Source organism: Mytilus californianus, unplaced genomic scaffold (assembly GCF_021869535.1).
Source record: "Mytilus californianus isolate M0D057914Y unplaced genomic scaffold, xbMytCali1.0.p SCAF_7, whole genome shotgun sequence".
In the NCBI taxonomy this organism is placed as follows: Eukaryota; Metazoa; Mollusca; class Bivalvia; order Mytilida; family Mytilidae; genus Mytilus; species Mytilus californianus.
The window spans coordinates 77,794,126-77,807,328 of record NW_026262723.1 but is presented as its reverse complement, the minus strand read 5'-3'; the positions used below and the strand labels follow the sequence as shown (position 1 = coordinate 77,807,328).

Below are 13,203 nucleotides of genomic sequence, written 5' to 3'. Positions count from 1 at the left end.
CTATATTCTGTGTATAGAATGATTGTATTAAAGGTGCCTTGGTTTATCTGACCATGACCTCATTTTCCTGGATCATAAATGTTAATGTGATACTTGTAGTAAAACTTTATATGTAGGACTATCAACATAAAATCAATGGTCAGTATAGTAGGGAGACATTTCAGCGTGTGCACTCTTTGTCTTGTTTTACATTTCAGGGCCTTTATAGCTTACTATGCGGTATGGGTTTTGCTCATTGTTGTAGGCTGTATGGTGACCTGTAGCTGTTAACTTCTACGTTATTTGGTCTATGGTGGGGAGTTGATTCATTGGCAATCTTGTCACATCTTATTTTTATACACAATGGCAAACATTTTAGGACATTTTAATACAATAATCTCTAAAAAAAACTATTTCCGTCTGTTTCTACTTAAAATGTGATTTTTTCTTTGCTTTAATATTATTAGTCAGGAACATCCGCTTGATCCATATGATTTCCATTGCCAGTGTAAAACTTTTTTTATGACACACTGATTTTTGATGATATTTACACTTTTATAGGCAAACTCGATCCCTGAATTGTTTAACTGACAAGGTCATTGTTTCTGTTTAAAAATATACAAGCATCTCTGAATTCTAATGTACATTATTAAACCATTCCTTAAGAAAAATATCACCATTTGTCAATTTACCTTTGTAGGGATATGTAAATTATTCCAACTAAGATATTCCTTTCTTAGCTCAAGGTACGGACAACAAACACACTAATGCTATAAATTAACCAAAATGACGAAATGATAACGAGTGGAATCAAGTGTATTAGTAGTTGAAGAGATGTTATGATTGCAAAATTATTTCTACATAATTCAGTTTCATGTAACTCTAGGCTATAAACATATTACAGTTGTACAACAAATAAAGAGCTAACACTATTTTGATTATGTTTTCTTTGCTTTATTTAACTTCATTTTCTTTTTCTGTGATTTAGGTCCCTTCTTTCCTGTTCTTCTTCTTTTAAATGTCATTTTGCTACTTGTTTGTCCCTCTTTGACTACTTTGACAAATCCTGTAGGAGTTATCTCCACCTTGCCATCCTCTACTGTCGTGATTTCATCTACAACTAACTCTTTCTTTGTCTTTTTTGTTACAGGCAAGTTAACCTCTTCATTTGATCCTGTAAAGAGTTAAGTCTTTTAAATATACAATTTTACAGAAGGGGGCATAATATATACTTATTTTAATATATGAAAAGAAGATATTGGGTAAATATAAAGAACCAGTATCTCTCACCTGGATCTACATGCATTTTCACGATTGAGACTAGAGTATACTGTTTGACTAAAATCTTCTTTTTTTTTTTCCTGTTTACATTTTTTTTATCTAGTCCAGTATTTGCAAAATGTGCAAAAAAAAAATAAAAGAAGAATGTGTCAGAGGACAAGAATGCCCTTGCTCAAGCTTTGCAATTTTTCAAGCTATAAAGGGGCATAACTCTAGAACACTTTATGACATACTGCTAAAATTTAAACTCTGTCTGCATGTTTTGGTTCTTAGCATTGTGTATTAAGTTTCATAAAATTTGCATGAGGCAAACTTAAGAGTGTAGAAACAAAAAAAATTGCAATTTTTCAAGTTATAAAGAGCATAACTCTAGACCAATAAGTGACTCACTGCCCAAATTGGAACTCAGTCTGTAAGTTTTAGTTCTAAGCATTGTGTATGAGTGTCATAAAATTTGCATGAGGCAAACTTGAGTCAGAGTGTTGAAATGAAACAAAAATTGTGACCAACACTTAATGCCCCCGTTGCCAACGGGGGCATAAAAAAAATAAAAAATCATCATTTCTGCCATGTTTGCCACCTAATCAGTAATCATTCATAGTTACTGTGTTTTCTTCCAAATAGGACAAAATGATAAAAATCACCTTAAATTCATTTGCACATAAATCCTGCCAGGTTTTTATGGTAAATGTGGTTAATTTATTAATTAATTCCAAATTAACTTGCCATTAAAATTTATAAAATTATAACTCTTGAACAGGGCTTCCAAAAAATATTTGATCCAGCCTGACATTTTTTTAGTCTTATCCCAATTTTAATCCCTTAAGACTTAGTTGTGTTAGTAACAAAAGGCAACCAAAGTAATCAGTTGATCATCATATATTATAAATTACGATGATACAAAAAAGATATTTAACTTGATTTTTTATATAAATTCAATGTTCTGGCGTTAACTGTTAAAATGACAGTGCATCATTTGAAGTGTGCAACATCAGCATACTAATATCTGCATTAGACTCTTTTATTTGTGCAAAATTACGCTGTCAATAACTTCACTTTCGTTCTTAAAAAGTACATTTTCCTAATATCAGATGTTGACTTGACAATGGTAAAACATGGACCAGAGACGGATACGTAAAATCTGTGTATGTTTACAAAGCACGATTGAGTTTAAGTAGCTCTTTCCGCGTAATTTCTTCAGGAAGATACTCAAAAATGGACATTAGATAAAGGTATCAATGATATTTTTAGCATTTAAAAAAAAATTGTGGTGGATGCATAATTAAATCTCAAACCTGCGCTAATGCGCGACAGGAGTATTAGTTCAAACAACATGGTTCTCAGTGACGACTTTTCGCTTAAAACCTTTATTACTACCTTTTTTAATTTTCATCAAATCATATTTATATATGTTTTCTGATAATCTAAATCTTTTTGACTAAATTAATTAAATGCAAACTGCTGAAATTTAAGAAAATAACTTTTTATAGTCCGATCAATGTCCGGTACAAAATAGTTTGCCTGTCGCCTGAACAGGTAAATTTCAGCTGTCAGAGAACTAATTAACCTTGATCGTAATGAGAGGGTATTAAAGAAGGGTTTGTTTTGATAGTAATTATTCATCATGTCACTTATATGACCGGAAATGTGTGGCTGTTTAAGGCAAAAGGTCAGGTCAAAAAGCATAAACTTCATTTTTTTTCTAAACTATGTTAAAATGTCAGTTTCAGCCTTGGCACAAGTCATTTATATAATTTACAGGACAATACGACCGTTTTGGAAGCCCTGCTCTTGAACTCATAGTTTTAAGGAAGACATGTTGTTGACAGCATCTGGTGAAATAGGTGTTAACTGCTATTCTATAGATATTATGACTAAACCTAAGCAACTTACCCATTGATACATATAAAGGTAGAGCCATGGAATCCTTAGTTTTAAGGTAAACATTTCTGATGTTGACAGCACCTCCTGGAATAGCCGAAACCAACTGTTCCAAGGCAGACATGACATTTTCTACAATCTGTGTTGTTTTCAGGTCAAAATGGGCAACTCTTACCATACTGATGGATAAATATAAATACAACAATTTTAATAGAATATGGTGAACATTCGAGGATAAAAACATGAACAGCTGTTTTACCTGGCATGCAATTACTTATTTTTTAAGATATGAGTTGTCATTCCATGCAGATTCTATTGTGTAAAATTTCATTAGTAAGTTTAATCTATATAAATTCTGATATCAAAGGTAAACAAATTTTACATGTATAAAAATATTTTCTATAAAAATACATGTATATAAAAAATAAAAACATTTACAGGGTTGTTCCATAAAAACATACATAGGACCCAGGGAAGGCACTTTGAAATCTCAACTATGGGTGGGTGTTAAAATTATTATGAACAGTGAAAATGTAAAGAGAAATTCTAAATTGCCTCTATAGTTGGTACCCCATTTTTAAAGTGCCTTCCCTGGGTACCATGTATGTTTTATTGGAACAGCCCAAAGCATTTTTGCATATATAACTCAATGCATTTATTAAACACATCATAAGAGATATCCCTGTCAATGATTATATACACATAGTTTTGTAAATGTATTTACCTGACTGGACCTCTTCCTGTTATAATGCATCTAGTGTTATTTACAGCATTTGTTATTTCTTTCTTCAAGTCATTAGCTTTTAAGTTCACCTGTACTGGTTGCCTGTTATGAATAAAATTTCTAGCATTTAAAAACAAACATCTGACATAACTGTTACTCACTATTTTGAATACTGTGGATTCATTTTTATTCGTGGTATACCATTTTTGTGGGTTTCGTTGGTCACAGCGAACCATGAATTTAAGAATTCAACCAAGAATAATCCTGAGAAATGTGTATGGATTCGGATGTTTTATTTCCGGTTATGTATGCAGTTCTAGTTTAGTGTTGACAGCGATAAACATTGTAACATAACACATGTTTTTATTGAAAGAACATACAAGTATTTTGATTAAATCAATAATAACACTAGTAACTCGAATTTAGCTTGAACGGACAAAAACGCATTAACGGCATTTAAAAAAGATTAATGAAAATTGAATACAGATTGACAAAAATTAAAAATTATTTTTAATGCATTTCAATCCATATCAAATCATTTTAATACCAGTCAAATAGATTCCCTTGCGGTCATTCAAGTTAATTTGAGATATGGTTAAACTGCGTCAAACTAATTAGCCACGCCCCCGTTAAACGGAATCAAACTGATGTTAAGTCCTTTTAAACTTTAAAGTGTCCGCCTTTTTGTAAGGTAAATCACTCAAGCAGAACAGCATCCTCGTGTATCTATCATTAATCCGCTCCGAGCGTTATCGATTTAAGATATTTTACTGGTAGTTAGTTTTATATATGTTTTCCAATATTTATGTTATACGTAATGTTTTATATGTATATTGGAATGTATAATGTTATACAAGTGGTGAGACTTTAATAAAAAAAATTGAATCTGAATATATAAACATGCTTCACAAGTAAGATAAACGAATGAACAATAGATATATAACTAAATTTATAAATATTAATGCACGATTTAAAAAGCACAAAGTGTTAATCTGTTAAAAATAAAATAGCTCTTTATATCAAATTATTCGTTTTCAATATTGCTTACTAATATGAAAACTCGTGGCATGTAAGTAAGGTATGGTCTTTTAAATATATCTGCGAAAAAATAAAAACCGGAAAGATAATAAGAAGGTCGTAATTGTGCTCATTACAAACCTAGAAGTGAAAGATGTTTTTTTAATCAATAAGTTTTAATAGATGCATATTATATTTTAGGTCAGAAAAAAACATTAACATTTATACCGACATTTAAAATAGCTTGTAATTAAAAACATTTTTTTGTTAAATAATAATTTAAAAATTGATCTAGATGAGCTTGACATTTGTTGAATTCATTTAGTTAACAGTTTCGTCTTGCTAAAACTTGTAATTAAAGTAACAGCTCAATGAACTTTTAAACCTGTGTAAAATTGTGATACCGGTCACTGGTTAAAAATGTGTGTTATTTGTGTAAAAGCAGCAAACGACAAATGAAATTTGAAGTGGGTTTACGAAGGAATTATCGTTATGTCCGCATGTAAAATAATTCTTGCAAGAAATGAACATTTGACGAACTGGACTGGCTATTAAGCCCTCGCACGGTCGGCCCTGGCCCCAAAGGAATATTAAAAAAAAACCTTATGTTTATATTTGCGACATTCAAAAACGTTTTTAAGACCAAAAGGTAACTTAAACATTGTAAAGCACGTCGGATAAAATGTTTCTGTCATATAATTGTGTTAGGCATATTTTAGCGGTAATGCATATTTTAGCGGTAATTACTAGATACAAAAAAAATAATTGGCTATTCTAACTTCCCAAGTTTAATCTAGGTGCTCTCGTAGGCCACGTGTAATATTCAAATAAATTTCATTGGTCGAGATTTCATAATGTGTTATATGAAATTATCTTTAAAATAATTGCGGGAAAGGGCTGTTAAAGTGCGAGAAGAAAACTCTTTTTGTTTTTGTGGAAACGTGAACGAAGGAACGTGCTACAAATAAAGACCTGCGATTGTTTGTCAATAACTCAAATTTTCAAAATAGTAAAATATAACTAATGATCAATGTCAAAATTATTGGAAGTTTTGTGATCATGACATCACCTATGTTATGTAGTATAAATACTCGAATTTGTCAATTATACCACATCGTCTTATTTGTATATTAATCATGTCAAAATACGAAAATGGAACGAATATAGTGAAGTATTGTGTCCATGCATGGCGATATCAAAGTCGCGTACATATACGAAGAGAAGATGTGATAAAGACGTAAAAGAGACAGCAACTCAACCACACAACATACCAGAATGTGTACAGTTAGCTCTTGTGTGCATCCTTTCCTTAGGATTTGACTTTAAAAGATATTACTACTTTTGCCTGAACATACCGGAATTGTACTATTTTCTCGGAAAAGTAAGGTATTTATTTCCGGAAGCGTAGACTTTAATTGTGGAAACGTATTCTTTTTCCCGGGAAAGTAATGCCAAATTTTATATGAGCAGTGTATTTGTTTCAATGTTAGTATATAAAGCATTAACTAGTGTTAATGTCTATGGATGTATTAGTTACTGTTGCATACTAATTGAGAGATCGTCCTTTTTGATGTTCTTCGTGTGGAAATTATTCTTCCTTCAGCATGCATCTTTACTTTGTTCCTCTAATGAGATCCTCATTTACCCTTACATTATAATAGTTTGTGTACCCGTATGTATTTAGGGAATGGCACTCTCCGTGTATCGTACGTAAAAAAAAAAACTTTCGTATATTTTACGTTTCAGAGTCCTACATGTATGTTGAATTTTACTCAGACCTTAGAAAGTTGATATCAGCGCGGGTTATGCTTAAGTTAACCTTTTATTCTATATGTCAGATAACCTACTTGTTTTTATGTAGGATTGCTGTCTGATTGACGAATAGCCGTAATTTTATCTCTATATATTTTTTTTTAATTTTTTTTTTAGGGATGCATCCAATTGCACCTTTTCATTTGAAATATATTTCCGTGACGTAACCTCAAAAGATTAGTCACTTCAATAAAAAAAAATGTAAGCGAAAATGAAACCTCTTCTCGCATGTTGCACTTTGTGTAATTATTCTCTTCGAAAAAAATAAATATAAAGAAGCCACAATTTGGTTCCTAAATGGATATTTTTTTTAAAAGGGCTCAGTCTGTATAGCCATTCAAGGTCGTTAAAACTTTGATCATCCTTGTAGAGATTTTTTGAAAATACGATGGTTGTTGCCTTTTTCGAAACTAAAACATGATCAAATATAATTGGTGGCCTTCTGTTTTCATGTTGTTGTCTCTTTTACATATTTCCCATTTCCATTCTTAATTTTAGATAAAGTAAAAAATTATGATAAACAAAAGTATTCTTGTTGTCAGATCAAACAAGCCAGTGCGATAAAATTCCATTCGTTACTATTACGTAAAATATATATCACGATATCTCAGTAGCATGGGTTCGAATCCCGAAGAACAAAAAATTTGCGAAAGCAAATTTACAGATCTAAAATTGTTGGGTTGATGTTTAGACGGGTTGTATATATATATATAAGTCCTGTGTGAGAAATAACTACATGTGGTTTGTATATCAGGGGAGAATTGACAACGGGTGGTATGTATACTAAAATGTTTATCGTCTTCCATTATACATGACGTTGTGGATGAAAATTATTGACAAAAGAATAAAGAAAACAGAAAATAACCCGACAAATACATAGAAAAGAAAATGATGAGGTTCTAGAATACATGGAATAAAGAATGATCGGCAAAAGGTATAACGAATAGAAAAAAATGCCTAAAATGATAGAATACAGAAATAATGAATCCCGATTCAGACCCTCACAATCTGACGATGACATTTAGCTTTAGGGCAATTATGGGCAAACGACCAACAACACAGTGTTTTTTTTATGAAAGTTCACATACAAGCTAACTTTTACAAAATCAACTTGAATATGTTATAAAAACTATATCTATATCTTCATGTGTTGAATTTTAAAGATAAACGGGTTTGAAATTTTCGACATTTACTAAAGATTTCTGTTTCTTGAACATTTCTGTCTCCTTAAATTTTGTTTCAAAAGATAAACATATGCGGATTTCGGTAAAGAGATAAGGAATATCTTCGTTACAAAATTGGGCTCTACATTTGTGTAACAATCCTTATCAAAAATCCTTTTTGTTAAAGAAAGAAATTGATTTAAGAAGAAAAAAAAACGGCATTTTTGTTGTTTATTTATCTAGTTGAAAAAAGTCGGTTATTTCTTCATAAAAGTTGGAACGAATAATCTTCATCAGAGACATATAGAAATTGTATTGGTGTATAACGTTTCCGCATTTTTAGCAAAAATCCAGTTCACGTTTCCACATTTTCGTGCATTACTTTTCCGAAATAAATAGATACCACTTTTCAGCATTTTTACCTGTATTTCACCTGTAAAAAATGGTAATAATGATATATCGGTATAAGACTTTATTATCAAATATGGTCATCTCCTCCCGACACAGATACCAAAAGAACCACAACTGGGCCGGAATCGTTTCTCCCAGTTCTATCCATGTCACACAATTATATTTATTTTTATGGACGTTTTGCAGAAGATCCAAACAACAACTTACATCAAAATTCGGTCTTTATCAGCAATAGCATCAGTTCGTAAAAATGATCGCGAACGTGCTGAATTCGTATCCGAACAGTTTGTCAAGTATGGTAGAGAATAGAATATGAGGTTAGACTTTATACAGTCAGTTGGCTACAAGTTTACCGCTTTAAACTATGCTACATGTACTGTATAATAGTATACTGACGCTTAAAATGCTGAACATTGACTTTTAATTGATATATGACCATGTGTGATTTTTATCATTTTAAGTTGATACATTTGTAGTTTCATTTTAGTCATAAAGACTTATCCTGCTCGAAGTCCTACTTCCACCCAGTTGGTGAGTAAAGGGGGGGGGGGGGGGGGGGGGGGGGGGAGGGGGGGATACATTAAAAATTTAAATGCGAAAACGTAAATAACCTTTAATAAAATCAATGTAAAAACAATGCGGAAAAGAGTACTATAAAAATGCGGAAACGTAAGAATTTTAATGCGGAAACGTAGTGCCAAAATGTGGAAACGTAAAACGCCGAATTGTATTATATGTCTCTGTCTTCATACAGTATCATGCCAAACGCCATTTTTTAAAAGAGGGGGTCCATGTTTTCGTTTTTAAGCTAATGGTTAAATCTCGAAAAGATGCATTTTTTCCCGATATTTCACAGTTTGACGTCGCGAAAAATAACATTTTACGGAAGCAAATAATCAATTAATGTGTCGATAAAAAGAACGAATTCTACAATATATAAAATTCTGTCAAAAATCATTTCCTGGGTCAATATTATAAAGTTCATCCGAAAAAGTGATAAAACTGATAATAACATACTAATTCAATTTCATGCAATTAGGTTTTAATGCTAAAAGTTTTAGAAGAAAGAGTTAAATGTCTTCTTTAAAATATTTAGAATAATTCTGCGAAAACATCAGAGAGAGATAAAACAAAAATGCATGCAACCAATTGAATAAAATGGAGAATGGAAATAGAAAATGTGTCCGACAACAATCCGACCAGAGAGCAGAAAAGGTATATAAGGCACAAAATTTGCACCATAATTGAGTTACCTTGTTTTGTAACCCCCATTGACATAATGGTTACATTGGTTACAATGGTAACACTCATACAAACTATCATAAATCATATTATTCAGAAATTCTTTTTGGGGATCATTAATGTACGTCCAGTGGCATATATTTAACATGCATGTCGGAACAGGAAAATTGACATAAGGTACTATTAGAACCATGTTCACATTATTATACATTAGACATATGTCTCTGATTATACCCAACAATTGTGATGATGACGAATTTCTTAAACTATTCGAAATAATCTAACCGAAAGATAAATCTGTAATTTTACTTTGTCCATAACTTCGACGAACCAAATTAAAGCGAGTAATACTTCGACCTGTTTTTAAATTAGATTGGTTTTGAATGTTTCTCTCGTATATTCAATATGTATATACATGAATATATTCTAAATTGAGACTATCTATTATTAATATAGTTCCATAACATTCTTTCAAGGCGTATAAACCAATGATCGACAAGTGCGTACATTTTGTGCGAGGGCTGTATAGCCAGTCAAGGTCGTTAAAAACTCCCATCATCGTACATTTTGTGAAATCATTTATAATGTGTATGTTTCAAATGTCCATATCTATTGACAACGAGTATATACCCTTGGAAAATATGTAAATAGATTTTTATTTTATCAGATCTTTTTGGGGGAATTATTAAGATTTTCATAAATATCATTCTTAACACCAGAAACGTTATTTATAAACAAGCGTATACGTAATGACTATAGTATATCACTATCGGACACGCAAGACAAAGATGTATATTACACCTGATATTTTCAAAATGGAAAGTTACAAGTTATCGACCGTGTACACTGATCAATACCCTCAGAGGTCAAGTGATGCACCAACTTGCTTTATGTAATAGTGTAATAAGAGTTTTAAAGTCCGACGGGAAATCGCTTGAATACCTGGACGTGTCACCTCACAATACATCTGGGAACAATTTCTTCAGCCATGCTGGTGATCAGATGAGGGAAGATCAGAATTTATTTAAAGAAGTTTACAAAACCGTTTTACATAGAGAAATTATGAACAAACTAGACTTTCGAAAACATTTCTACACGGAACACTTCTTTATGACTTTGAACTTTGACTTTTTAACTAATTTCCATTAATATGACTTTTTTCAAAAACTTAATAAAAAATTAGTTTCAAAACGATTCCTTATTTAAAATTTAAAAAATATGTTATTATTTTAATGTGGCACGCGCTCTTCTTGTGTAATGTCTAATCACCTTGTTAATTGATCCAATAAATCTTTAAGAAATAACTTCAAACTAAAAAAAAATAATTCTTGTGTTTTCGTAAATTAGAAGAGATAAAGAGGTATTGATCTTAAAGTCATATGAAACCTCAAATTAAAAAATATGCATATGTTTTTTATAACAAAATGATTAGTTGTCATTATTAAACTTATGTACAAGTGTTATACAAGTGCTCAATATCCATGCTTCTTTGTTGATTGATTTGTTTGACAAACAACATCAGATGATATAATATCTTGTGGAAAAACTACATTTGACGGTACGTTTATTTTTTATTCATAACACTATCCCATCATGGGCTTGGCCCAGTTAAAGGAGCTTAGTGCACAAAGGCGGCCTAGGTGGTGTTTAGAAGCTCTCGTTAATTCAGTCTCCTGATATAAAGGCTCCAAGGCAGCACATTCGTAGAAATACCGCAAATGACCTCCTTCGTACACTAAGAAGAAAAATGTGCACTAAGGACCTGATGGAATGATACAACTTTCACAAAGGACATGGCATATAGAAATAGTCTAGACTTTGTAAAAATACATTATTCTAAATTTTATGATCATATCTTTTGTGAGGGGGGAGGGGGGTCGGAGGGGTCCTGATCCCGAAATCCCGGGCTTAAAAACATGAAATCCCGAAGTCCCGAATTTAAAAAAAGTTAAATCCCGACATCCCGAAATTCGAAAAAAACTTGACCGTTTAGAATCCAATTTGTATACTGATTAAACATGTAAAATTGAAGATGAGAAACATATTATATTAGACTGTCCTTTATGTGCAGATTTACGTGAAAGTTTATTTTATGAAGTTAAAAGAAGTAATGGTGATTTTAATATTTTATCTGATGATGATAAGTTTATACATCTTTTTAAAAGTACTGTTTTTGGTGTGGTTGACAAGACCTGCTGTAATATTCTAAGTAGAAGAAATTGTTTTTTTTATATGCTTGATTGATAGTGATGTTTTTGCAGACCTGAAATATTTTATAAACATGATAAATGCAGTTATATGGTGATTTTTGTATTTCTGTCTGTTATATTTTTTACTTCTATGTAATATCGTATTTTCTACTCTTATTTTTAGCTCATCTTGCGTCCGTCGTCGTTAGCTTTTACAAAAAATCTTCTCCTCTGAAATCACTGGGCCAAATTTTAATTATAGAACGGTAATTTTGTTCAAACGAAATACTTTTAATGGGTACACATACTAGATTTACTAAGGATAAGATTATAAGAGTTTTATTTAGGAGCAAGAATATATGGTTTACATTATTTTTTAAATGCATCAGTGTTATATTAATAACATAATTGAATTTTATAATTATACAAAATACACATATGGCGGAGAATGACAATAAAAAAACAATGACATCCGTAATAAAGGTAACTTTCATAGAAGACAATTTAATATGATTATTCTCTTTTTGAAAATAATATTAACCTCTTGAAGTCTTTCTATTTCACTTCTATAATCGGTTTTTTTGAAGAATATGTTTTACTCTCAAATGTCTTTCAAGGTATAATGATAGTATGTAAACTATAGAATTGTAAATGTGGAAATGAAATCTCAGAAGCATTTTTTTTTTTTCTCAATTTCTATCTCAAATCAGGTTTCTTTAAATAAAAAAAAAAACAAGTTTACTAAAGCAATTTCCTTCAAAACAAAATAAAACAAAGGCAAAGTAAACATAAAATTAATTTTTAATTTTTCTTTCATCAGCTTGAAATTATAACATCCTTAACCGTTATGTTTATTCAACAACTATCATTAATTAATCAATAAGTAACGATCAAAAGACGATTGTTATTTGGATATGGTTGATTGAACTTAATGATTGGGAATTTGCAATAAGCCGTTGGTCACGTGCCGAGTGGCACGCGCTGATTAAAAAGTCATTTTACTTCAAAATTACAATATCTATTGATACCAAACTTTATATTTATGAGTTATATACTTATATCCATGTTCTTTGTGATCTTAAAACATCGTTTTTGTGTCCTTAGTGCACTAAGAAGTCCTTTGCGGTATTTCTACACACCGTTTCATTTTAAAGATACTTTATAATATGTTTTTGCATTGTTTGCACATTGAACACAAACAAATCTAAAAAAATAAGGAGATGTGGTATAATCTCTTGTCAAGAGACCAAATAACACAGAAATTAACAACTAAGCGTTTTTTGCCTTCTACTATACATCTGACGGTGACTTTTAGCTTTAGGGCAATTTAGTGACCAGAGAGAAGATATGTAACCTCCTGTAGAAAAACCATTTCAAAGGTAAATATTATTAGGGTCATCCGGAAAGCTGATGAAAATACTTTAGATACACAATGTATTTCTTTTTAATTTATGCAATTCAATTTTGATACTACAAGTTTTTAAATCAGTAATATCTTACGATT

The 13,203-nt window shown here is 31.1% G+C and overlaps 1 protein-coding gene across 1 annotated transcript in view; it reads right to left on the bottom strand.

The window, feature by feature from the left end:
• Window positions 1–348: 348 nt before the first annotated feature.
• The window catches only part of LOC127709054 (ribosomal L1 domain-containing protein 1-like), a 34,544-nt gene continuing 21,689 nt past the window's right edge, over window positions 349–13,203 (bottom strand). Inside the window, exons 5-7 of the mRNA XM_052214386.1 lie at window positions 3,866–3,967; window positions 3,154–3,320; window positions 349–1,153 (exon numbers count right to left, since the gene is read on the bottom strand). Of these exons, the coding sequence (XP_052070346.1) occupies window positions 918–1,153; window positions 3,154–3,320; window positions 3,866–3,967 (505 nt within the window). The 3' untranslated portion in view covers window positions 349–917. The remainder of the gene's footprint in view (window positions 1,154–3,153; window positions 3,321–3,865; window positions 3,968–13,203) is intronic.